The 27207-nt window shown below is 39.9% G+C and overlaps 1 protein-coding gene across 2 annotated transcripts in view; it reads left to right on the forward strand.

Moving 5' to 3' along the window:
* Window positions 1–718: 718 nt before the first annotated feature.
* Window positions 719–27207, forward strand: part of DMTF1 (cyclin D binding myb like transcription factor 1) — a 30998-nt gene continuing 4509 nt past the window's right edge. The window contains exons 1-15 of one of the 2 annotated variants that reach the window (XM_062019822.1): window positions 719–736; window positions 7516–7632; window positions 8114–8233; window positions 9198–9292; window positions 10039–10153; window positions 14156–14232; window positions 15641–15798; window positions 16611–16643; window positions 17688–17797; window positions 18540–18768; window positions 20415–20566; window positions 22019–22234; window positions 24602–24687; window positions 25309–25470; window positions 26167–26553. In XM_062019822.1, coding sequence (XP_061875806.1) covers window positions 7524–7632; window positions 8114–8233; window positions 9198–9292; window positions 10039–10153; window positions 14156–14232; window positions 15641–15798; window positions 16611–16643; window positions 17688–17797; window positions 18540–18768; window positions 20415–20566; window positions 22019–22234; window positions 24602–24687; window positions 25309–25470; window positions 26167–26553 — 2049 coding nt within the window. In that variant the 5' untranslated portion in view covers window positions 719–736; window positions 7516–7523. Of the gene's footprint in view, window positions 737–951; window positions 1121–7515; window positions 7633–8113; window positions 8234–9197; window positions 9293–10038; window positions 10154–14155; window positions 14233–15640; window positions 15799–16610; window positions 16644–17687; window positions 17798–18539; window positions 18769–20414; window positions 20567–22018; window positions 22235–24601; window positions 24688–25308; window positions 25471–26166; window positions 26554–27207 lie in introns of those variants that run through there. The other variant, XM_062019829.1, reaches the window with a different exon arrangement.

Genomic DNA, 27207 nt, shown 5'->3' on the forward strand with positions numbered 1-27207 from the left:
CACAGCTGTCTTGAAAACAAAATAAAGCAAACAAAGAAAACCCTCCAAAGCAGAGGTGTTCTTCAAAAAAAAAGCAAACGTAGGGCTGCCACTTAATTTACTGCAAAAATTGAGGGGAGGGAAAAATGAGGGAACTGCAAGAGAGCATGGACTGGTGAATCAAACAGCTGAGGTATTCTAGACTAGATGGAGCATCTGTCATGCCTTGCCTTCCTCCAGCGGCTGCTTCACAAGCACACAGGGCTTCCCCAGTCATGCAGACCAGTCCCCCGCAGGCTCTTCAATACTTTGTGGGGGTTTAAGGTTTTAAAGGGATGTTTCAGACAACTGCCCTGACAGGCAAAGGTGCTGCTAGCTTCTCCCAAGGCTTTGGAATCCTGCAGCCTGCCAGGAAGGTTTGCAGAAAAGCTGTTTACAGGGTACAATGAAGTATTTTGAAGCTTCTGAGGTTTAAGAGAGCACGCAGCTGAAGGCTCACCACATAAGGAAGGCAGCAAAAAAAAAAAAAAAAGGCTTGGTGGAAAGATGTTCTTAAAATCAGGAGCAAGCAATTCCACTCACCCACTTGCCCTGATCTGCTGGGTTCTGTGAGGGGACTCTTGAGTGTAACGCTTTTGCCAAGGGTCAGGGTACCTGCAGGCACCCACTCCATGAGGCTGCAAAGCACCACAAGGCACACGGTGCTACACGCTGGTTTATTTTGGGGTTTGAGGCTCATTTTTGGTAACATTTCATGGTGGGTGTTTTTCAGGTCGTTAGGCAGGAGCGCAAAGTGGAGCGGGCCACGAGGGAAGCGCGGATGGAGTGAGGGGCTCCTGCTGAGGGCGGGCGCGGGGGGCCGTTCCCGCCACCCCGGCCGCGAGAGAAGGAACGCGCCGTGCGCTTTGTGGCGCCGCCACCGCAACGGCCCCCGCGCCGTGCGCTTTGTGGCGCCGCGGCAGGGCGGAAGCGACGGGCGGGCGGGCGGCGGGCTTTTCCGGCGGGCTCGCGGGCTGCCTGCGCCTTGCCCCGCCGCTGCCTCCGCCTCCCCCACTCGCCGCTCGCTGCCGCTCGGCGCCTCCATCCTGGTACTTGGGAGTCTCCATCCTGGTTTCTCAAGTGCCCGGACCCAAAACAGGAAGTAAGTGCGCGGGGGCCTGCGGGCTGACAGGGCCGGGAGCGGCCGGGCCGCGGCGGCGGAGCGCGGCGGGCTGAGGGGATCGGGAGGGGGAGGCGGCCATGTCCGGCCCCGCGCCTCAGCCGCCGACGGGCTGGGCTGCCCCGGCTCAAGCTGGCCCAAATTGTGCTGGTAGCGGAGCTGGCAGCGGTCTCAGCTGGTGCCGCCGCCCGCCGAGAGGACGGGAAAATGGCGGCGACGGCCCGGGACCAAATGGCGGCGCTGGTGGCCGGGGGGCAGCGGGGGGCTGAGGCGGGCCCTGAGGCGCGGAGCCGCCGCCCCGGGGGCAGTGCCGGCGGCCGGGGCAGGGCTGGCAGGGCCGCTGCCTCCCGCCGGCCTTCCGCCGTGGGCCGTTCGTCGCCTTCCCGGAGTGCTGCCCGGCGGCGAGAGCGCTGCGCAGGAGGAGGAGGGCGCGACACAATAGGGGAAAATTTGGAAACTGCCAAACCTCGGCTCCACTGGGAGAGCAGGGGAAGAGGAGGCTGGCGTGGGGTTTGGGGTTTTGGTGTTTTTTGTTTGCTGTTTCTGTTTTAAACTCCCAGTTACCTCGATGTCTGCAATAAAAAGCCACCTGCACGAACGCGTTTAAATCTCCCGATTTCCCCCTGATTACTGTGATTGTCCTAAACTTGGGGCTTTCTTATTTGTTCTGTTTCATAATCTTTTTATTTTTCAGCGAGGCTTGTGATTTGAGGTTGCTTGGGGCTTTAAGTGGAGTCTGAAATGTGTAAGTCTGCCAAGATCAGTGTTTTCATCTAAAAGCGGTACCAGGCTTTTCTGCACTGGAGTTACACTGTGTTTTTCCACAGTAAAGGATTACGGTTAAACAAGGGATTTGGGTGTTTTCCTTTTCTTCTTTCTATTTTAGGTCTCTCAATTCTTGGTCGTGCATAGTGATGTATTATACATCTTCCAGGTACCTCTTTAGCTGACAGTGTATTTATTCAGAAAGAGTTACCATTGTTCAGCCCCACCTGACTGTCATAGTTTAAGTGTTGAAGTAATCTAGAAAATGCTTTTTGTTGCCAGCCCTCTCTGGCCATAGATGTAAGTTGGCTTCTTGACAGCATAGTTAAAACCAGGAGATGTAGGCTTTGCAGTGAGATGGACACACCTCACTCAAAATTCTCATTTCCATCAATCCACAGGAATATTCCAATGACAACAACTTCATGCTTGTTTTCTGGACACTTACTGAAACTTCCTAGGTTATATTTTATGATGTACCAGAAAGATTAAACATTCATTAAAACTCTTTAAATACAATGTTTAAAAACACCAATTTTTTGTCCTAATACCTCCAAATAATAAAAGATGGGTATATGAGACAAAGACCTCCTTGAGTCTGCACTGTATTTCACGTGTGCTAAGTCTGTTGTTTATGAGTGTTAATTCCGTGCACATCTGTCTGTCAGAAAGCAACAGATCTGTGGCTTTGCTTGTGAGTCTCAGTACAGATAACAACTTTTCATCTTTTACTGCACATTGATTTTTCTACCTGTTGTTTATAAATTTGAAGAAGTTACTGGAATGCTTAAAATGAAACTGGATTTACCTGAAAGAAAAAGAATATTTATTTTGGTACCTATCATCTTTATTGGCACTTTTATTCATAGTCATAAGTTTGTGACTGAGAGATGTTTTCTATTACCAAAAAAAGCACATTTGCAACTGGATTTTTTTTCAGATTTTTATTTTTTCATTTGAAAGAGTTATAACTTAGCTTTTTGCCTTTTATTTCCCTTCCTTGCATGACATTTAAAGCATACTTAGTGTTTTTTACTAAAATGTCTATGGATAGGCTAGAACTCGTGGAATTCTGCCAAATTTGGATCGATGCAAATGAGAACAGTTTGTCCTATTGTCTCCCATACATTCCGTTTCTATCATGGCCCACTTCTAGATGAGTAGAATGAAACTCTTCCTAAAGGACCATTATCTCATTCTGATAGCCTCCAACTCAGGTCTTTGGGTCCTGTTTGATACCTGTCTGGTTTGGCTCCCTCTGATGTCTATGGTGGAATTTTAAATTTGAACAGAACCTGCTTGGTGTGGAGAAAGCTTTTGTTGTTGAGTAATAGCATAAGAGAATTGGCACTAGTTGATTCCTAAAATCTCACAGTTATGTTTTAGAAGCATTGACTTGGTCTGGAATACACTAAATGTTCAGGCCTCCTTAAACACGAGGTCCTACCGTTACTTCGTGTTGCTCTTGAATGGATACACCCTGAAATCCCAGTGCATCTCATGGGATTGTTCCAGTTAAGTGCCTTAATAGCCAGAAGCCTCCTTTAATAAATTTCAGTTTTTGTTTCTTAAAAGATTAAGTGAAATCTACTTTTTGCCTAGTGCAGAAGGCACAGCCTTTAACATAATTTCATTTAGAAATTCTTAAAATATTTACAACAGTCCTTAGAAGACCAGACATAACATTCAGTTAATAACTAGGCGTCGTGACAGAATTCTGTCTGCAAGGGTAAAAATACTATTTCATAGAAGTGCTGAATTTTTACAGCCCACAGAATAATTGAGCCCATCTGCCTGATGACTTAAAATTACAGGAATTTTGCATTAGCTGTTCTTTTTTCTGTTGTTGTAACTTGGTATAAAATGAGCTTTGTGGGTTTTTTCTGCCTATATGTGCTGTATGTTTCACAAATACACTAGATCTGCTGTATTATGTGGCTTTCATGAAAAAATTAGGTTGGAATTCTGTATGAAATGAGTCTCACAGACAAAGTGTATTTCTGTCTGTTGGGGTGTGTGTTGAAACTCATCTGAAATTGTCGTGCAACTCTGAAAAATGTTGGATTTGGTAAATGTACTCAAACATCTTAACAAGCCAAAAAAGGTTTATTAAATTTACACAGATTTTTAAGATTATGCTATCCTGACTGCATTTCATAATACACATCTATGGTGTTAGTGTGTGCACATCCAGCAGTGTTCCCTTCCCCCACAAGCTAACACCCTTCTTCAGAACATAAAATATTAGTGGTAGATTGGTATCTCTGTGAAAAATGTGTTTGAATCAAGGATTAAAGAAGAGTCTTGGGTTGTGCATTTAAAATCAAAGCAAGCTTTTTGCTTTAAATAGAAAGTAGTGCATTTTCAAAAGCATACTTAGTGAAGTTCTGAACAGAAGGTGATACTTTGGCAGTGACGAGACTACTCATGCCGTAGTTCTCACCAATTAAGAAACATTGCCTGTTGTTAACTTTACATTTGACTTTTTCAAGAGCAGACGTGTAGTGGATGTGCAGGTGTCTATATTAAAGAGAATCTGTGTGGCACATCTTAAAAGAGCTCTGTGGTGGTACAGCATTGTTTCGACTGTCATCCCATGATAAATCAAGGACATCGGGCTAATACAGTGTCCCTGTAGCTAACATCAAGGAAGCTGCAGCAGCAGGCGTTGTCTCCTGCAGCAGCATTGTGCTTTCTCATCCTGGACTGCAAGTGATTCCATCATATATTATATTTGACATATCTTCAGCATACATGGTAGTCCCATCATTATTGAAGTGTAAAACAGTGGTTTTTTTATAAGATCTGGAGGTGGTTTCCTATTCACACGGAATGATGATTTTTTTTTTCAGTCAAATCAAGGATTTGGCTTTTCCTAATTTTTTATCAAGGCTGTTTATGTGAACCTGCTTATGCAGGGGGGTTGGACTAGATGATCTCTAAAGGTCCCTTCCAACCGCTACCATTCTATGATTCTATGATTACCTTTACTCAGAAGACTTGAGATCTGCTAAATCTCAAGTATCTAACACAGAACATTCTTGGATTTTCTTGAGAGCCTGCAGTCACTGTTGGGGTAAACCATTCTTGGGAGAGTGGGAAAAAGTTATAAAATCCTACTCAGTCTAAGAATTACTGAGTGGTGCTGAGGAAATGGTAGTTCCTTTTGGTACTTTGTAAGGAGTACCTGGGAGCTCAAGCTGATGACTGTAGAGGTCTAACTTAATGAGAAGCATCAGTGCTGCTGCTAGAAGAGATGCCTCACCTCATGTCTATTTAGTCCTGTAACAGCTCTGTGTGGAAGTGTTAGGATGACAAGTATTAATTGTGGTGAATCTTCCTCCCCAGCTTTGATGAAGTGCCAGGTTTGAGTGCACAGACCCCTTCCATGCTCAATCCTTTTCTAACATGACAAACCAGTGAGAATGGAGAACCCTAATTATGCTGTGATTTTTGTTTGAAAGCCGAATTGTATAGACATATTCTTTGATTCTCGGCGAGTCCGGAGTATCCAATGAAAGAATGGCCCAGCTTTGCTAGATTTGCATTCAATTTTCAGTATTCCTTCAATAAAAAAGGAGTTGCCTCCTGTATCTTGTGCTATAGATTCCACTGCTTCTAGATCAGCTTTAGGGGAAGTACATGACTGGTATAATGTATTTTACAAAAATAAACCTTATGTCTTTCAAGCCTCTATAGTGGTGAGAAGAAAGATGCCTTTAGCTGACCACAGAAAAATGAATGTTACCACTGTCTGTTCACATAAAGTTAGGAATCTCCTGAGGCACTTCAAGTAACTTTGGAAATTTTTCCTACAGCATCCCCTGTAGTAGAAGTTATTCAGAAAGTACTTACAAACACGAAAAAGAGAATCCTACCTATTTATTTTGGCCTTTGAGAATGATCCAATATGTTCATTCCCAAAAAGCTAAATGAACTGTATTGAAGAAGTTATAGTCTGTTAATTTAACTACAACACTTTGGATTTCTTTCCTCATATTTTAGAGACCCTTTTGGATCTCAAAAATCAATACTGTAGCGATGCAGCAAACATCACTTCTAGTAAAGGCAGAGGCTGTAAAATTCAGAAGCAAATAAATCCCAAAGAAGCTACTGCCTCCTGTGCTTGTACATGGTGAAAAGCTGTTGCTGATAGTAGATATGAAAGTGAATTTGAGAACACTCTGATGTAAAATGTCATGGTATCTGAAATTTTTTATGTGTTCAGATGGGTAATATCACTTCATTCTAGGAATCAGTCACTACATGTGCTTAAAGATGTGCCAAATGTTCATCAAGTTTGAGAGGTGGTAAGTGATTTTATTGAAAGACTGGTGGTAGTTTTACCTTTCCAAGAAAACATTGCTCTTGGGAGTCTTCACTACCACAAAACATGTTATTTGATTAAAAATGAAATCACTTCCTGCTGAAGCAATATTGTTAATGTTATACAGGGGATTTAAAATCGAGGTTGTAAATTCATTTAACGTGTGGGTATATGGGTATCTCTGCCAGGTACATGGAAACTTTCTAATGTGATTTTTATTTTTTTCTTTCTTAAGGCTATAAACAAATGATTTTTCAACAACATCAGTTAAGTTTGTGTTTTGGCTTCAAAATAAAAATCTCAAGGAATATTTTTTCCCTTGTTGAAATATTGTGAAATACATGAAAAAGACTGAGCACTTCAAGGAGAAATAGTTGACACTTAATTTTACCAAAGGACAAGTCACCAAACTCAGGTTCTCAAAAGTGATTCAATCATTGTAAAGCTTCTGGATATTTTAGATGTGATTTCATATAGCTTCTGTAGCAGAAAAGGTTACATTTCTTTGTCTTTGATGGATTAGACCCTTTTTTTTGGGGTTTTGGTTTGTTTTATTTCAAAATTAGTACTGCTAGTTTACATGGAAATTAGAAGCTTTGTGTATTTTCATTGTACTTTTGTAGTGGAAATGAGCACTTAATATTGCTGTGGTTCTTCAGTATATGCTGCCTATCTTGGATAACCAAGTAATTTTTTTATACTGGTGATTACTTGCACCCAGTTTTTGTTTTGCTCATGTTATTTCAACGCTAAAGAAAAAATACAAGCTTCACATTGAGTTGTGCACACAGGAGGAGAATAAATCTTTGCAATTTAGCAATCTGTACATAGTGCAACTATCAGTAGTATTATACAACAAAAATATTTCTCAGTCCTGACTAGCTTTAGATTATATAATAGTAAAATTATTAGATGAGCAGTGGAACAAATATTAGTGTGACAAAAAGCATCAGATGTGGAGAATTTAGGAATGCTGACAAAATAGTAGCCTAGGTTTGTGTTTAAAAAAAGACAGATTCCAAATGCTCCTGAATAGGGAGTTCAGGTAATATTGTACAGTGGAAAAGTAGCTTTGAAGCTCTCTGCTATTACCCCATGCCATGTGTAAGTATGAGGAAAAGTAAAGGCAGGTGAATGTTTTAAAGCACAGAAATTTTTATGTGAAAGAACCAACATACAATTTGTCATTCTCTACAGAAGTTTATGCTGGTCGTTTGACATGAAGGAAGCAGCATTATGTATGAAGTGGCAGTGCAGAAAAGTAACCTGTGTATTGCTCTTTCAGGTTTGAGTATGAGCACAGTTGAAGAAGAGTCTGACACAGTGACAGTAGAAACCGTGAACTCTGTGACTTTGACTCAGGACACAGAAGGGAATCTTATACTTCATTGCCCTCAAAATGGTATAGAATTGTATTCATAATATTTTTTTCTTCTTTTTTCATTGATGCAACTGTCATACTTGCCTGTCCCCAAATTCTGTGAGCTACTTGGGTTCAGTTTACTGCAATTCATTCTCTTTCAGTTTAAAGAAGGATAAAGTGTCAAATTTAGGTATAAATCACAAAGTTATGTATGTGGCCAACAAGGATATAGCTGTTCTGGTTTGTATCAGTGGAAAGTGGTTCTTAGAACCAAGCAAATACCTACATTTCTGTAGACTTATGGGACAGGTTTGTGTGTGATGGACTGTGGATGTAATTACAAAGAAAATTTTGCTGAAAATGTGGGTTGAAGAAAACCAGTGACCTGTTGCTGCCTGTTACTCAGACCAACTTCCTCAGCAGTAAGAAGGTACTAAGCCAGCCTATCACATTTGCTTCTACCTTTTGGTTTGTTCCACTTTGATAACAGAAGGTAACCTGCTTATGTTTTTATTGTTAGAAGCTGATGAAGTAGACTCTGAAGACAGCACTGAACCTCCACACAAGAGGCTTTGCTTATCAGAGGATGATCAAAGCCTTGATGATTCCACACCGTGCATTTCCGTTGTTGCAGTTCCAAGTAAGTTCTTTGAAAATTAGGTACTCTTTGTAGCAAATGTTTCTATTGGTAAAGGTTAAAAATGAACCCTTTGGATCACATCAAAATATGTGGCATATTTTGTTTTCAAGTTTTACAAATATAGTTAGGTATCATCTTTACCTCTTAGAATCTTGGATGGTTTTGCAGTGATTGTTATCTCTTACAGCGCTGGCAAAACAAATCTACCTTACAGCTAGAGGCCTGCAGACACAGGTGCATTGAATGAGTTGAAGAATAAGTGAATGAACAACAAACTAAATGCTGTCCTGCAAAGAGTGATCAGGGCTTTTTAAAGACCAGTATAACTATTATTTCTGTATTTTGTAATATTGAGAATGTATGATCTGTTTAAGGTAGAAATTGTTGTACAAAAGGTAGGCTGAGTACTGAATTAGTCTTCAGGAAGTTGATAGAATATTAGATAAATATATCTCACAGAGAGGCAAATCCAGATCTAGTAAGTTCAATACCAATTTACAATACCTAGAGTAGCTGTTTATTTTGTGAAACTTGGTGGAAACTCCGTAGAAGACATTATCGTGTTGAAGAAAAACTGTGGAAAAAGGATGCAGCCAAAATATTTGAGCATTTTTCTTCAGTAACTGGAAAATACCGAAGACAGGTCTGGAAAGGAAGCATTAATACAGTTCCAAATGATTGCACTAAATCAAATGTCTTGTATGTTTCATAGTAAGTTTTAGTTGTAGTCAAGTGTAAAACTGAAGATTTCAAAACTCATGTTTAAATTTTATATAGAAGAACAGCTGATAATCATTTTGATGATTTTACTGAGTCAGCAAATAGATACCAAATAAAGCCTCTTAAAAGTTTTCAACACAAAGGTAGCAATTTATAAAACCTGTAGCATGTGTAAAAAAAAAAAAAAAAAAAAAAAAAAAAAGTTCCAAGAGTAAGGTGTATGATTAACTCATCCATTCTGAAGTTTCAGAAAATGATCAGAGCTTTGAGGTGACCATGACTGCTACCACAGAGGTAGCCGAAGACGAGATTAATGAAGGAACTGTTACTCAGATTCAGGTACAGTGAAGCTTCAAAACTGATCTATTTGATACACATTTTCACTTAAATTTAAATTAAAAAGGAAAGAAAATAGCAGAAAGGGCTTATTAATTTAATATGATGATTTTTAGTATGAAACTAATGTATTTGAGCACAAATCTTATTTGTAAAATGTTTTTCTATAAAAGTACAATTGAATTGATATATAAAGTGGTTCTTTGTAGTGTGACTTACTGCCCAAAGACCAATACAGTGAACAATAATAGGTGTAAATCTCCACTGACAATTACTTGTTATATGATGGTCTGCATATAAGACAAATTTATCTGTTATTTTTGTTGTTCTTTAGTTATAAATTAAACTGTGTAACAGGCTTAAATATGCTTTGTCTTGTTGCCAGTCCTAACAGTTACATACAGTTCTCACTGCGGGTGTACCATGTTTAAAGGTTCTGGATTGGAGATGCTGGACATAGTGCTCTTTCAACCAAAGCCAGTGAAACTCCTCCTGTTAACTCCTATTAACATAAATAGAGTGAAGAATGTTACCAAATTCTTACAATATCTGTATGTTAAGATGCTAAATCTTACTCAGGCATTTAAGAAAATTGAATGCCATATACAAAAAGTGGCACATCTGAACAGTCAGCAAGGTAACTAGGTGTGCTGCTTTTGTTTTCCTTCAAATTATACTTTCATGTTAAATGCAAGGTGACAGAAAGAACTGAAGTTCTTACTGAATGATTTCTTACTAATCTTTTCAAGATTCTTCAGAATGAACAGCTGGATGAAATCTCCCCAATGGGCAATGAAGAAGTGTCAGCTGTTAGTCAAGCTTGGTTCACAACCAAAGAGGATAAGGATTCTCTAACAAATAAAGGTAGGCTATTTCAAATGCAGTTCTCCCACACTGTAAAAAGGGCAGGTATTCCAAATTCTTAGAATGTGTTGCAGGTCATATAAGGTAATCTCTGATATGGCTTTTTTAGTGAAGACATTTGAGAAGAATGATTCTAAAATTGCTGAGATGTATTGCACTAAGTCTTCACCATCCCTCTTAAAACTTTGTGTGCAAGAGGAAAGTTGGAACTCAAGATACACTTGGGGAGGAAGAAGGGCCATTGCAGCAGCAGCAGTGATTATAGTGGCCATGGTAGAGAACTGCTGTAGGTGATGTGTGTTAGTTAGTTAGTACTTGTCCTGAATGTCATCACTAAACATATGAAGGAGAAGGTGGCTATCAGCAGGAGTCAGTGTGGCTTCACCAAGGGGAAATCCTGTTTGACCAACCTGATATCCTTCTATGAGTGCATCACCAGCTGGCTAGATGAGGGGAGAGCAGCAGGTGTCATCTACCTTGACTTCAGCAAGGCTTTTGACACTGTCTCCCATAACATCCTTATCAGAAAGCTCAAGCAGTGTGGCTTGGATGAGTGGACAGTGAGGTGGATGGAGAGATGGCTGAATGACAGAGCCCAGAGGGTGGTGATCAATGGCACAGAATCGAGTTGGAGGCCTGTAGCCAGTGGAGTTTCACTGGGATCGATTCTGGGGCGAGTCTTGTTCAACATCTTCATCAGCGACCCGGGTGAGGGGACAAAGTGTACCCTCAGCAAGTTCGCTAATGACACATTCAGTGGGATCTCAATCGGCTTGAGAGTTGGGCAGAGAGGAACCTCATGAGGTTCAACAAGGACAAGTGCAGAGTCCTGCATCTGGGAAGGAACAACCCCATGCACCAGTACAGGCTGGGGATTGACCTGCTGAAGAGCAGCTCTGCAGAGAGAGATCTGGGAGTCCTGATTGATAATTAACCATGAGCCAGCAATGTGCCCTCATGGCCAAGAAGGCCAATGGCATCCTGGGATGCATCAAGAAGAGTGTGGCCAGCAGGTCGAGGGAGGTTCTTCTCCCTCTCTGCTGTGTCCTGGTGAGGCCTCATCTGGAGTCCTGTGTCCAGTTCTGGGCTCCTCAGCTCAAGAGGGACAGGGAACTGCTGGAGAGAGTCCAGCGCAGGGCCACCAAGATGATCAGAGGACTGGAACATCTTTCATATGAGGAAAGGCTGCGGGAACTGGGGCTGTTTAGTCTGGAGAAGAGGAGACTGAGGGAGGATCATATTAATATTTACAAATATCTAAAGGGTGGGTGTCAGGAAGTTGGGACATCTATTTTTTCTATTGTATCTAGCAACAGGACAAGGGGTAATGAGATGAAGCTGGAACACAAAAAGTTCCATTTAAACGTAACAAAAAACTCTTACTGTGAGATTGAGGGAGCAGTGGCCCAGGGTGCCCAGGGAGGGTGTGGAGTCTCCTCCCTTGAAAGTCTTCAGGACTCACCTGGACATGTTCCTTTATGACCCTTTTCTGCAGGGGGTTGGACTAGATGATCTCTAAAGATCCCTTCAAACCCCTACTATTCTGATTCTATGATTAGTACAGGTGGGGCAGATAGTTGTGGTTTTCCTCTGTTTGCATTTCTACCTGGTTAGGAGACGGGCAGCTGCAGTCAGAAATAATCTGTGCTCAGGTTAATACATCTCTTCCTCTGTGTGGAGCCTATTACTCCAGCTACTGTGTTGTGATTCATATTAAACAGTCTGTGGAATGGAGTTGCTTCAGAAATAGAGGGATCATGCAGACCATGACCTACTGAAGTAATTACCACTGCTGCTAAAACTGCCACCTCACTGGCATTCCTCCCTTTCAAAATTAGCTGCACAATTGTGTAGTAGCTGCTGAATTTAGAGCTGCTTTTTTTTTTTTCTCCACAAAGGAAGTGCCTTTCTAAACCTAGAGAAACAATATAGTGTCAAATGAAGATACTTTGTCTCTCAGGTCTCTTCCACATCTCTACTGTTTTTCTTACCCTGACTTTACCTCTTTCTAGGGGAAAAAAAAAAGTCTTCTTCATTCACTCCAGAGCAATTCCTTTTTTACTAGAAAACTTTAGGGAAAAAAGTAATGGCTTTCTCTCACAGAAGCAAATGATCTTTTACCCAGTGAGTTCTGCTCCAGGGAGCTGAGTGTATTGCTGAGCCAGTGAAAAAATCTGGGTGAGGCCCACAGAACCTGGATGTTGGATATGGAAAATTAGGAGAAGGAGAGCTGAGCATTTCTGTCAGTGGCCACTCACTGATCCCAAGCATGCACTAATAGTTGCTTCTAACAGCAAATAAATAATTCTCCCTGTTTTCGCTGTCCTTATTTATTAGCTGTATAGGGCTTCAGAGCTATTCAGTGTTCAATCCAAGGACTAGGGCAGAGATGGGATAGCAAAGAGATCCCTTCGGATCACAGCAGTGAAGCAGATGGGTAGAGGTAGTGAGAAATCACATTCCTACAGTTGCAGTGCTCTAGGGTGAGAAGAAATGCAGAAATGATGATCTTCTCAGTGGACAGTGATAAAGAATATTGATTGGGAGCAGCAGATCCTCATCAGTGACTGGAGGAGTATTTACAGGTGATTCCACGGAGGAATTACCGTTTTCATGTGACTTGGTGGCCTCATGTTTGATGTGTGCCTTGTTAAATGGATTAGAAACTTAGTGCATTTGTAACTGACAGGCATGTGAAGTGATTCTGCATCACTTGAAGACCTGTAAACAGGTTTATAATAATCTTGGTGCTGAATATGCAAACACATGAAGTGCAAAATACACTTCCTTTCCTAAAATAGTTTGGTATTAAAGGTCATTCCATGTAGAGTAAAAGTGATCCTTTCGGTTGGTTCAGGTGCTTGGATAGAGACCTGAATCACAGCTACAGTAGTAGCTTATTGTTACTGTATCTTTGGAAGAGGAGATCAAAGCCATCAGGCACAAGAGGAAGAGTTTTCTCTCACCAGTTCCAATGGAATTAGTAATAATGCCTGTGCTTTTCACTATAATTGGATTTGAGTAAACAGTCTCTTTGGTGTGTTCTGCCTCACAGCTCTGGTAATTAGCAGGCTGAGAAGGAAGTACCCTGATTTTTCTGAGCAGAGATGGGCAGTTAGCCAGCACACACCAGTATGTAAACTGGGTCACCAGCATAATCTTAATTCTAAGTGATTGCTAATATTATGTATCATATAAACATGGAGGGGGAAAGAGGAATCTATATATAAATTTCAGATAGGAATGTTTTAGTGTTTTATTGATAGACCTCAGATTTTAAATTTTCTCTCTGAATAATGTTGTTTGGTTTTGCTTTTGAAGCTTACTTGGCATTCCAGTTACTAAGGGCATAGACAAGAGACGAAAAATGTTTGTTTCTATTGGTTTGCCACTTTTATTTGGGAAATAAACCACTCCATGAGTCTTTGTCTTGACGGTGACCACTGGGCATTATTCCCAGTGCAAAAAAGAGAGAGAAGGAGGGCCTAGCTTGTCAAAATAGACTAGACAAAGCATTTACCTCTATGAAAAGCACTCGCAGTAAGTAACACCACTCACATGTTGGGAAGTAACAAGGTGTGTAAGAGAGCATCATGTTGTTACCAATTCCTCAAGTAATAGTATGAGTCCCATTTTAAGTCCTAGCTGCTGGAATCATTTGAATGCATGGAAATTTCAGCCATCAATTTAAAGACAAAAATTTCCTAGTGTGGCTGAAGAGAAAAGCCTGAAAATGTGGCTTGACAGCACACAGAGAAATTAATGTTTTAGTTTTTAAAAATGGTGGTTTCAAGAGGATTCTGACTCACAGTGTTTAAACATTGGTTGATGGTTGCTAGGGATTGTTTATCAGTTCTGAAGTAACATCTACTTAAAATGAATCCTAGTTTAAGTAGCTAGAATTACTCTCTTTTTCTGATAATTGCAATAATGAGGATTGTGTTTTCTGTTCTTATTGTTTTGCTGACTTTCACTTTAGTAGTTTGTCATTTCTGTTTTCAGGCCATAAGTGGAAGCAAGGAATGTGGTCAAAGGAAGAAATTGACATTTTGATGAGTAACATTGAGCGCTATTTAAAGGTATGTGTATGAGTATGAAGAGTATGTTATCTGCTAGTTGGCATGGTGATGCAGCTCCTGATAGAAACCAACTTTCTTTAGTACTTCCCAGAATATGCAATAAGTCATTCTGATCAGTTTGTAGTCAAAATGATTGTTACTCGGTTGATGTACAGAAGAAAATTATATGCATACACAGGATCTAAAGTTACTGAATGTAACATAGCTTTTAATTTGTGTACTGAATATAAACCCATTGTAAAATTTCATGCCAGGATGCTCAGATGGCTTAATCTCTGTCTTTGGATATACAACACTCTTGAAACCTTTGGTGGAGATGGAGGAAAAATAGTGCACTAGGAATAGAGATAATTTTTCTTACAAAGTACTGAATACCACTTCCAGACTTCTTCAATGCCATGTCTGTGTTTGTTTACTGTGCTAACAGGATGCCTGGATCTGATTTCTTCCCCTTAATAGATTGGTGTCAGAGTTCAGTGTAAAAATAGGCATACAGTTATCATGCTGACAGTGATAACTGCCCATAAGTCATAGTTGTGGTAGGTTTACAGCTGAGAATATTTGAGCTAAGCCCTTACAGCTGAGAATATATAGCCTGGATATTACAGATTTACCATCCTTCAGTTGTGGATCAAAAAAAGCCCTGAATTTTGTCCTCAGAATTAGTTGTATGTGCTGCTCATACCCGTGATAGAATTTCTGCCACAAAAGCATTTGTAGATAGTATTAATTTTCTAATCTAGAGAAGCTTTTTAAGCTAGCTAAATAACTTGAGTTACTGATAAATGGGAAAATGATGAATCAAATGAGTTATCTGCTGTCTCATACTGCTTTGAATAATTGAAATATAGTGATTTTTAGTCTAAGCTGAAGTTAAACTAAAACTTTCCTTTTAACTCCAGTGATTTTTGTATCGATTTTACTTTGATTCAGAACAAGAAGAGTAATTTAACTGAAAAAAAATGCTTTCAGATAAGGAATGTCTAAAATTATGTAATAAATTAACAGCATTGGTTAACCTTTTCCTTGTATGAGCCCAGGCTAATTTAATGACAGTATATTTTCCATGGTGCTCTACAGGATGGTTCTATTTTTTATCTTAAAATATACATTGGACAGATTTTTTTAGAATGTGGATGAATACTTAGAGCTACCACGTCTACCTGGACTCCAGTGTGAAAAAACAGAACCTACCAAAACATAACGTTCAAGGGTTTGTATTTGAGGTAGCTAACTCATAAATGCTAAGTTTAACTTTCGGGATGTAGTATTTGAGATACTATTATGCAATTTTCTATGTATGTTGGGCTTTAGTTCTGAAGTATTCTGCTCTTTGATTTCTAGGAGACTTCATTTAAGGTGTTTTGCATCTGGTTTGTTGAGTTTTTTTTTAAATGTTTTCTTTTAGGCTCGTGGAATAAAAGATGCCACTGAAATTATATTTGAAATGTCGAAAGATGAAAGAAAAGATTTCTACAGGACAATAGCTTGGGGTCTGAATCGGCCTCTCTTTGCTGTCTATAGAAGAGTTCTTCGCATGTATGATGACAGAAACCATGTTGGAAAGTATGAAAACTTCTAATGCTGCATGGTTTTATTGGTATGAGTAGAGTCATGTATTTAATGTTTGAGATGTTATACGTGAGATGGAAGATTCTAGCCAAACAGACTTAGCTCTTGATAATCATAAGTCATCTTCTGGTAGGTCAGCCTTAATAGTTGTGTTAAATTGATGGTGTCCACAACTTTAAAAAATACAAAAAAGCTCAAAACCAAACAAAGGTTCAGAGAAGATTCTGATATGATTAGAAGATTTTGACACAAGCATGGATCTGCTGAGATACAGTTTCTTTTCTGAACTGTGACCTTGAGCTGATTGATCTTCATCCCCATGCCCTTAGTTTGCCCATCTGTAAAGAGGTGGGTGTGGCACCATTCAGAGCTGCTGAAAAAGATGTTAGATTTTAGTTTTTAAAGGTAGTTGAAAATGAAGAACATCATCTTAATGCTGATTATGTTTTTTAATGGAAAATCAACCTTATGGTGATTGGGAACTGAGGAAGGAAAAAACAACTGTTTATTTGAGAGACAATACAGAAAATTGTAATTCTGTCCTTAGTAATAACATCTCCAAGAATGAGGAATTTTACTGACAAATGAGAGGAATGTTAGACCAGGTAATCTTAGAAATGAACTAATGTGGAAAATAGCAGTTGTTCTTCACATTCTTTCAAAGCATTTAGTCAGGTTGTTTCTTACAGCTGAAATTCCTTAATCTCTTGTAACTAAACATGCACAGTGCAGTTAGTAAAAGAAAAATCTTCATGCTGTATGCTTCCTGTTTAAAATAATGTCATTTTTATTTACCTATTTCTTAGGTATACTCCTGAGGAAATTGAAAAGCTTAAAGAGTAAGTCTTTTTATTAATAAGGTCACACTATCTTGTTTATTTTTAGTAGCTTGAGTAGTTTTTACTGGTTTTGTAATATAAGGTCACGGAAAGTAAATTCACCTGCTCTATCAGAAAATAGTGCTCGTGAATGTAATCTGAAGAGAAATTAAACTACATTGGGTTCATTTTTTAATATTTTCTGATGTGTTTAGGACATAAGCAATAGGAAACAATGTTCTAAAGGCAGTCAATATTTGCAGTTACGTTTGTGAAAAATGGAGCAAAGGTTGTTGCTGAAAGAAGTGACAGGTCAAGGATAGGAACTTCCTGATGAAGTATTAGACACATAAATTGTCAGTTCTTTGATTTTAGCTATGAACGTGATAGATCAAGGAGAAGGGGCTGCAGATTTCATCTCCTCTTGCAGCTTTCTGGGTTGAGGAGTTTGAATAAACCAAGTTGAACTGAAGAAAGGGAGTCTATTTCATTGTGTTGATGGATGTGTTTGGTTCAGTTGTGCTGGTTTATGTCATTTGCAAAGTCACCGTGGTTCCAGATGTGTCAAAATTAATCTTGGCTCAACATGTTAAGTAACCTGCTGTTGTGTGTAGGAGGGAAATAATAGTTAAAATTATGAGCATAATTGTGCATTTTTTTTTCCTTTTAAATTGTAGGATGCCTGGATTTTCATCAGGCATTATTCAGATTTCTCAAGTGATCGCCTGAAAGTCCTTGAGGAGTTTGTGTAGAATGAATGTTGACTGTTTATCTAAATATTCATATTGTATTTAACACAGTAATTAGGCCTCACAAGATTCCTGCAAGATAGATATTAAATATTTTATGAGTGTCCTGTGGCTTGTCTGGCCCAAAAGGCTTCAAGAAATACACAGAAAAATCACCAGTGATGATAGAAAGCTACATTAATACTGTAGTATCAAAGTAACCCCTCATTCTGTCTTTAAGTCTGTAAACTGCACTCTTATCCTGTTTTTATTGGTGTATCTGATTCTTTGTTTATGTATAACTGGATATAGTTCTAATGAGCATGTCTCTGTTTAGGCTGAGAGTAAAGCATGGTAACGATTGGGCCACAATAGGAGCTGCACTGGGGAGAAGTGCTTCATCTGTAAAAGATCGATGTAGATTGATGAAGGATACCTGCAACACAGGTGAAGTAAATGCTGGTGTCAGTGGTGGATGTTCTGGTTAAAACTCCCACCTTTGCCTTTGTCAGTGGTGTTTTCAGATGCGTACCTCTGAACTGCGGAACTTACAGTGTAAAATCTGGGGACGTTTTTAGAACATATTTGGTGTAGGCTTCTTCAGTTTCAGTTCTTAAAGATCAGAGCATTCAGTTTATTTTAGCAGTCCATTATCCATCATCCATTTATGCCACTGGAGCGTATTTTACTGAGGTGGATTAAAAAGTACTTTCCCTTGTGTTTAATGTTTATAAATATACACTATATTTCCTGTAAGGGAAAAGAGATGCACTTTAAGAATAAAGCATTGCTTATTTTTTAGTGTATATATTCAAATGGAAGGAAAATTTAGTCAGACCTCATGTAATTACTACGTACTAAATTGTTGCATGGTTAATGTACATCAGCTAATACAATTCAGGTAGCCTGGACGGTTTGCTTTGGTCAGTATTTTAAAAGCTCTGTGTGGCTTCATCTGTGAGAGGAAGAGAAAGAAACTTGGCAGCAATACAATGGAGCTATGCATTTGTTAATCAAGAATTGATATAGTATAAACTGATAGTAAGAATAGTTATATCTTCTTCAGAAGTCAATATTTGCATCTGCAATAAGGTGTTAGGCACTGAAGAGAAATTGCTGTTCGCATGTTACAGATCAGAACCGAGGTTGTCTGCTGTTAGTAAAGTTGGAGGGCTTTTGTATCTTTCAGGAAAGTGGACAGAGAAAGAAGAAAAAAGACTAGCAGAAGTAGTGCATGAGCTAACTAGCACAGAACCAGGTGACATCGTCACACAAGGTGTATCGTGGGCTGCCGTGGCAGAACGGGTTGGGACACGCTCGGAAAAGCAATGCCGCTCTAAATGGCTCAACTATCTCAACTGGAAACAGAGTGGGGGCACTGAGTGGACCAAGGAAGATGAAATAAATCTGATCTTGAGGTTGGTTGTTTTAGTTACTTTTGAAGGTTTGCAGTACACGATGCTAGCAGGATTCCATTGGGGTCCATTTTGCTGGTTTCTTAGACACTAAAAACTCTAGAACCCTCCAAAATTCACTGCTGTCTTTACAGTTCCCAGAGACTGATTATTGAACGTATTTTTTGTTTTTTGTTTTTTTAGTGAATGTTAGTGTTCGTGAAAGGTGTCAGATTGAAAACCCTGGAGACTGAAGTCTTCTTTATTCCACAGAAAAGGTACAGCATAGGCAGCGACCGTGCAAGCTTCCCACACCTTGCCCCACCAATGCGCTTTAACCCTTAACTGGAGGGTAGTTCAGTCTCCCTGCCCGTTCAGTCCTTGGCCTCTCTGCAGAGATGACCAACAAGGGGCAAGTGTGGTGGCGGTTTCTGTGATGTGGACGTCTTGTCTGCAAAGAACTAAACCGAGACTGCAAATTAATTTCATGTAGGCCACCAAACAGTGATTGGATATCAGCATCTTTGGCTACACACAAACTGACAACCTGGTAGTAACTTTGGAAATCTTTTGCTCTCTCCAGTCCTCCTCCCATTTTGAATGCCTTTCACTCAGGCTTTTTAGCCAGTGGATTTTTATGGGTTGATAGTTTTGGGTGGGAATGAAAAGTCAAGACATTACAAAGCAATATTCACTAATTTACTGAAGCTGTTTGACGTGGACTCAAAATTAGGAACCTGATCCCACATTTCCAAATGTGCTGGTTTTAATCCTTAGTATTTCTGTACAAATGGTAACTTGTTTTGGTCTGTCCAGATATCCTTAACTGTTCCTGCAGGGTTGGTTTTGGTAGCTCTTTCCTTTTTTCCCTTTTGTCCCTTGTTTTGGTTTTTTTTTAGCTAATAGGAGCATTCAGCGTAATTGCTTGGTTTGTGACGAGAATTTCCACAAAACCTTTCCCCCTCTCACTGTTCACCTCTCTTTCATATGCTCCAGGTACAGATGACCTGGAGGCAATTCAGAGATATTTATAGTATTCAAACTGATTTGGATAGAATCCATTGTGTGCGTAACATCTGCCAAAATAAATGAAGACTGCCCCTTACCTAGAGCGAGACTGATGGGAATGATTTATGAGGAATTGCTTAATACTATAGTTAACTTCATCTACTTTGGCTAAGAAGCATCTGAGAGGAGGCAGAAATCTATGTTAAGGACGGATGAGTGTTATTTAGGAGAAAAAAGAAGTAAATATAACATGAAATTAATTAAGTGAGAGTTTAGAGTGAATCTCAGAAAGTATTTCCTGCTGTGGAGATGCATTTGGGGAATGGTTTTCCAAAGAGAAAAGATGCAAGTACCATTATTTGGAATGCTTCACAATAATCTGATCAAAGTCCTAATGTATACATAAATAAGGAGAATAATCCTGCATGGCAAGGAGATGGACTGGATCATCTAACAGGTCTAGTCCATCTTCTGTTTATGATTCTGCTTGACCTCTGGCAGCGTGGAGCCTTGGAAGCCTGTGTCGATTCATGAGCTCTGGTGGACAATTCACTAGCATGCCATTCTGCTGCTGTTATGTGTGACAAGACTGGAGATGTGTAACACTCCTTCCAGTCTGGAGTGTAGTTTCTAACAGGTAAATATTTTCTGTATCCTGCCAGGATAGCGGAACTTGAAGTTTCTGATGAAAATGACATCAATTGGGACTTACTAGCTGAAGGATGGAGTAGTGTGCGCTCACCACAGTGGCTTCGGAGTAAATGGTGGACCATTAAAAGACAGATTGCAAACCACAAAGATGTTTCATTCCCTGGTAATGTACTACTTGAACACTTCTCTTGTGAAAGTTCATTTCACAAATGTCAAAGGAATAAGACTGCATTTTGTTGTGTACTTAGGAGCTCTTTGCTCAGCAGTGCTCTTCAGTGGAAGTTACTGGACCCTCGGATCTACTGGCTGAATTGCTCCTACTAGCAGTCCTTCAGTGTTTCAGTCATAACAAGCCAAGCTGATGTACACAAATAAACAGTAGATTTTTCTAACTCCCCTCACTTTGGCTACAGAGAGAGCATGTATATGAGAGCTCAGCTGGCAGATCTCAGATTATGATTATCTTTGATATGGAGAACAGTGACCTCTTTGGGTGGAGAGGATGTATATCTATAGTGTAATGGTATCACCTCAGGTTAGATCTGTTATCTTTAAAATCTTTAATCTGTGTGAGGTGCTGAATTGTAGCCATAGACAGAAGGTAGTTCTACTACTAGCTGGACAGTGAGAAAGAGGGGAGGAATCGGGAGTATAAACCTCCTCAGATACATCTCTCGTAGCATTTTCTTATTCCTGATTTGAAAAACTAGTGCCTGAGCCAAAGGATATTTCAGTCTCTGTGACCTTCAGTCCTTTTCTCTGAGGAAAGGGGAAAAAAATCAGAGATTAGTCATGTCATAATGAAAGGTGTAATTTAAAGGACACTTTTGCTGTGGTCATCAGTGGGGTTATACATTAGTCATTCCTGGAGGCTGCAACTGAGAAGGTAGTCCTGTTAATGCCTACCAGACCTTGATAGGCAGTTGCATCTACTAATTCACAACATAAATATGGCACTGAACCAACAGGCTTCACTCTCTCCCCAGGCAAAATGTCATGCTGTCAAGAGTGGGAGATGTTGAAGCAGTTTGGCATCTTGAATGCTAGAAAAGAAAAAGAAAAAAAAAAGAAAAGCCACTCTCTTAATGGGATCAAAGTGATCAGAAAGTGTTGGGTGGTTTTGTTGGAGCAGTGGAGTACTTCGTGCACAGATGAAAAACTGTAGTATAGCTGCTCAGAGATTAATTCTCTCCTGTTCTCTATTTCCAGTGACAGGTCTGTCAGCCTCTTGAACAAATCCCCTTCCATGTTTTGTAAGATTGGAGGGTTTATTTCTGATAGCAGCACTACACAACTAGTGACACTGGCACTTGATTGTAGCTTGGGGATATACCATACATGTTTTTAGAGAGGTCCAAAAGTTTGAGCTTTTCTGGGTTTGGTTTGGTTTTTCTTTCCCCAAACATCTTAAAATGTCTGAGTTATTGAGAAAATCAGGTTCACTCCAGTAGTTGACTGTAAATGTGGTTTATGTATGTGCTACATTTCTAGTTGATACAACTCTATAAATTGTTTAGGTTCCAAATGCAAAGGATTTTGGTTACTTTTTTCTCCCATGCAGCATTTCAAATGTGTTCCCTCAACATGCTTTAGCATAAGTATTTTTTCTTCTCAGTGTTGATAAAGGGTCTTAAACAACTCCATGAGAACCAAAAAAACAACCCAGGGCACCAGCTGTCGGAGAACAAACCTGGCAGTGGATTATCAAACAGCAGTTCCAGTGCAGGGGTTCAGCACGTGCAGATCCGAGTGGCTCGGCTGGAGGAGAGCGCGGGCAGTGCACCCAGCCCCGTGGCAGCACTGCAGATCCCAGTCCAGATTACACATGTCTGTAAGTAGCTGAAGCGAAGGACTTGCTGTCCTCTGATGAAACCTAAAGCTTTCTTATGCTAAGATGGTGAAGGAGCAACGGGCAGGTTTTAAAGACTTTTATTAATTCTGCTTTACTCTCACCATAAGTTCAGATTAAGGATTTCTGGATTCCAATGAACCATTTATAACCTTGTTAGGCAAATGTAGGTATTACTGTAGCAACAGTACCAAAAAGCTGCAGTTGCAGCAGCTGGACATAGGGGTTGTAGGTGTCTGTCAATGTGCATACATGCAAGAGCTTACCATATAAAGTGTTCTTTGAAGAGGCTTCAGTACTCCAGCCTCTTAAGGAATAAACATATGTATTAACATCTTCATTAAGTTTCTCCTGGAGCTCTTGTCCAGAAAAATTAATATTATGTGCAAGATCTCCTTCTGTAAAACACATACAGTGCTATCCCTAAGTTCTAATGAAGGACACTGAAGGGAAGATGTATATAATATTTCTTCTAGTCCTGCTCTTTGTTATGCAGTTATTTCCAAGCACTCGGGAAAGTGTTAGCTAATGAGTCAGGTAAAGTTCAGCTGATGATCTGCTCTAACAACTGTATGGGGTTTTTTTAAGTTGGTGCTTCCCATGAGGAGGGATGAACTTTGCTCATTATCAGACATTCATTATCAGGTTTACTTTTATTCTGGAGTTTATTGTTCAGTTTTGTAACATATCTTACTATGTATATCTCCAATCACACCATATGCAGCCTGTTAACTTTGCACTGTTCATCATTTGTGAATTTTATTAGGAACACTTAGTGCTTCATTCTTGCTGACTACAAAATCAGATACAGAAGCTAAGAGCTGATGATTCAGACAGTGACTAGAAAGGCATTTCGTAGACAGTTCTTTGTTTGTAATTTCAGTTTATTAGTCTATCTTAATCGACTGAAGTGCTGTCTTCATTTTATCTGATTTATTTCTTAATTAAAACATCACACAACACCAAGCCAAGAACTTTTTAGCTGTAGTAGCACATCAGTGGTCTCATACTTTGAACCAAGCTTGGCCAAAGCTGCTGGGTTTTGATCAACAGGTGAGATGTGCTCGTGTTCTGTAACCTTCAGTCCTCTCTGAATTGAGTCCTGTAATGATGTCACTTGCCCCATCTGCCTAACAAGCTTTTCTCCCTATTTTAGTCCACTTTCCTGAAGAATTTCTGTTTATGTAATCCAAGTAAGTTTGGTGTGGTATATTTTGTCTGTTTTCCAATCTTGTGGAAGCTGAACCTGTTATCCAGTTTCAGCTGCATTTGATAGAAGACTCAAGGTTTTGAGGGGATAATTCCTGTAAGGGTGTATGAACATAACTGGCTAGGTAGCAGACAAGCCACACTTTACAGCTGTCTGCTACTAGGTGGCAGGAAATCTGCAACAGGAAACTTTAAACTAGCCACTACAATAATAAAAGCTTCAAAAATGGAGATTTTATCTTCTTAAGAGACAAAAATTAGTCTTCTCTGAGGCCTCTGAGTCTGAGATGACCAAGTTTCCAGGGCTTCCTTGGAGCACTGCCATCATCATGTAGGTCTTTTTGCCCTTTAAGTCTTTATGGATTTACTGGATAAGCTCAGGCAAAGTATTAATTTGCCTCCAGCTTCCTGGAACTTGTGAGTTTTTTTCAGAATAAGTAAAAGTCATAATTATGGTTCTAAATAGGTTTTTTGATATCTTACAAAGCTTTGGGTACAAGCTGTTTCAACCTCATGATCTTGAAATGTCTAATACATAAACTGTTTTCAGTGCTTCTCTTTGTTACTTTTAGAAGTAATGGAGATAATTGCATAAATGATTACACAATTTTAGTATGAACACCACAGCTTTAATATGCTGCAGTTATAACACACAGGGTAGGCACATTTCTTGGGGACTATCTGACATTTCATCAGTGGTACATATACTGTGGAAAAGGTTAAAAATACCAAAAAAAAGAAGAGGTCTCTGGGAAACACAGCAATATGAAACCTGACACTACTTTAAAACAAGTAATACATGATCCAAAGGAGAGCATTCCACTCAAACCTCATACAAATCTCATTACAAAAAGTCACTAGGTTACATCAGATACCATTTATTTGTCTACTTTTATCCCTGTGCACTGAAGCCCTTCTTTCTTTTCCTGTTTTGGATTGTAGAATGCCCTCTTTGGATAGTATTGTGTCTTGGCTACCAATTAGAGAACCTTGTCATTAGGACTGCAGCCAGTTTTCTTTTTCTTATTACTGGAATGAACAGTACCCTGCTATGTAGTAATTACAGCATGTTATGCTCTCTGCAGGGCTGAAACATTTTGCTTTACATATTTTTTTTCACTCTTTTTCTTCCTTTTGCAGCCTCAACGGATTCCCCTACTGCTACTGTTGACTCTGAGACAATAACACTAAACAGTGGAACACTACAGACCTTTGAGATCCTGCCAGTAAGTAACAGAGAAGTGCTATTTGTTACTGTGTTTTTTTCTTTTCAGTATAGCTACTTCTTAGACTGTGCAGCCGTGCATTTCCCCAGAAAACAGTTCTCACGTGCAAAGAGGAAGTGTAATTCATTAGGGCTCTGGAGTAAAACGTGAATTACAGTTAAATGCTTTAAATCTGTCTTGATGCCCTTAGTGCTATGAAGTTTTCCTTTGTGCTTGGTTTGTTGGGTTTTTTTGTTGAAATCTGACATGACGGAGCCAGAGGAAATTCCCAGCAAGTAAAGGTTCTCTCAGTTCTATTGTACTGTAATTTATAGCAGTTTATTTTTCATCTCCCTGTTAAGAGCGAGTTGAATTTCTTCCTTTCTCACATGCTGTTGTGCACCATAATACAGTCCTGCTTGACTCTTAGCCCTGACACATGCCTTGGTAGCCTAAGGCTATAGGTGGGTTTCTTCCACATCTTGAGTGCAGCACAGCATTGAGTGCAGTAGGGATTGGATCTGTTTGTCTTGCAAAGGGGTTACAGTTAGATTAGTTCATGTAAATGAGCATGCTCTGAGTGCTCGGTGTGGCCCAGGAAGGCTGGCTGTTTGGGTTTTACACTTGTGTTGTCTTTTGCAGTCTTTCCATCTCCAGCCAACTGGAACACCGGGTACATACTTACTACAGACAAGCTCAAGCCAAGGCCTTCCCTTGACGCTGACGACAAGTCCCACAATGACCCTCACGGCCGCTGCCGCTGCTCCAGCCTCCCCAGAGCAGATCATAGTTCACGCCTTATCCGTATGTATTTGGAGCAGTGAAAACACTGCTAGCAGGGGCACCTAATAATGCAGATCCCTCCCCCTGTGTGCATGTTGACTTTGTAAAGCAGTCCTTAACTCATAACATTGTTCACTTTGCTGAAGAGTAAGAATTTCTTTCTTTGTGTTGCTTTTTATGAGCAACTTCAAGTGGCTTCAGAACTTAGCTGAGTAAGCAGCCTGTCACTGTGGCTGAATGTATCTCCATCTAGTGGTTTGTCCCACTGAAACAAAACACTGGGGTTTCTTGATGGTACTCTTACAGACTAGTAATGATGTTCACAAAACTAGTGTATTAATTGACAGTATTAGTTTTTATTAGAGAGAGGGAAAGGAAAGCAAACTGGAGACTGAATAACAAGTGATGCGAAACTGAGGAAAAAAGGCTGTGATCTTTTGCATCTACAGCGGTCCCGACCCAAGCAGCTGCCTCTGTTTCATATCACGTATTTACTTTGTGAATGATAGAACAGTGGATGCAAAATTCAGTCTACAGATTTATCATTGAGGCTAGGAAGGGTCAACAGATCATCTGGGCTGACATTGTATGTAAAACTCAACATCAATAACAAGTTCTTTTGCTTTTATTTGCTGGAAGATTTGAAGATTCTTGGAGGAAAGTCTGACATTTTTTCTGGGTTCTGTTTGTGTCTCATTTTGCTAACGCTGCTTACAGCCAGAACACTTGTTGAACACGAGTGACAACGTCACAGTGCAGTGCCACACACCGAGTGTCATCATCCGCACCGTCGCTGCTGAAGAGCTCTCCTCCTCTGTCGCTCAGGCAGAACTTACTGTTGACTCAGACATTCAATCAGCTGACCTGACAGACCCTCACGATACCCTGGAAACAAACTCTTTCCCAGATGATATCCATCAGCCCAAGCTGAGTGACGAAGAGCATTCAGCCTATAATGAAGGTGATGCCTCCAAATTCAGCAGCAGGAATAGCAGTGAACTGATGGATGGAGTTATGGTGAGAACCGAGGTGGAGATTTCAGATGCCAGCCTGAAACAGGAGGGGGATTCTCACTCACATTTACCCAGCACTTATGTTACTGAGGTAAGGGAGTGCATGGTAGTTGACATTTTCCCCGTGTCTGTATGGAGATTTATTTAATTGCACCTTTGACCTTTATATTAAGCTGTTAGTGTGAAATACATGTCAGTGATTTCATGTGTATCATAGCTCTCCCAGGTATTTCGTCCAGATCCTCTATCCTTGAGCTTCATTAATAGGTTATGGATGTGAAACTGATGGCATTTCATTGGGGACTAATAGACTTGCTGGAACACCAAGTACCTCCCTAGCTGATGTTCTTGTGTGATGACTGTGGAAAGCAGGAATATTAGTGACACCAAACAGTTACCTTTATCTGATTACAATTTGATACTGTTGCCTTAAACTAGGCTGTTAATTGTCCAGTACACATACTTTACAGGTATATTGCTGAGCAAGGGGAGTGAGGTATTTAGTTTTTGCTCTATGAATCTAGTAACATGTTTTGAGGTACACCACAGTTTCTGTTTTTTTAGGACTTGTATTAAACGTACAGGTTTAAATGTATGTTTAATATACTGTGCCTGTTAAGTATCTGGAATTTGAAACTTCTCTGTCTGGTCTCAGTTTTATTCAGCTCCAACACCTCAGATGCTGAAGTTAGTTTATCCAAATTTCTTCAGGAATTTGAATTGTTTATAGGAACTTCCTCTATCT

Source organism: Colius striatus, chromosome 1 (assembly GCF_028858725.1).
Source record: "Colius striatus isolate bColStr4 chromosome 1, bColStr4.1.hap1, whole genome shotgun sequence".
In the NCBI taxonomy this organism is placed as follows: Eukaryota; Metazoa; Chordata; class Aves; order Coliiformes; family Coliidae; genus Colius; species Colius striatus.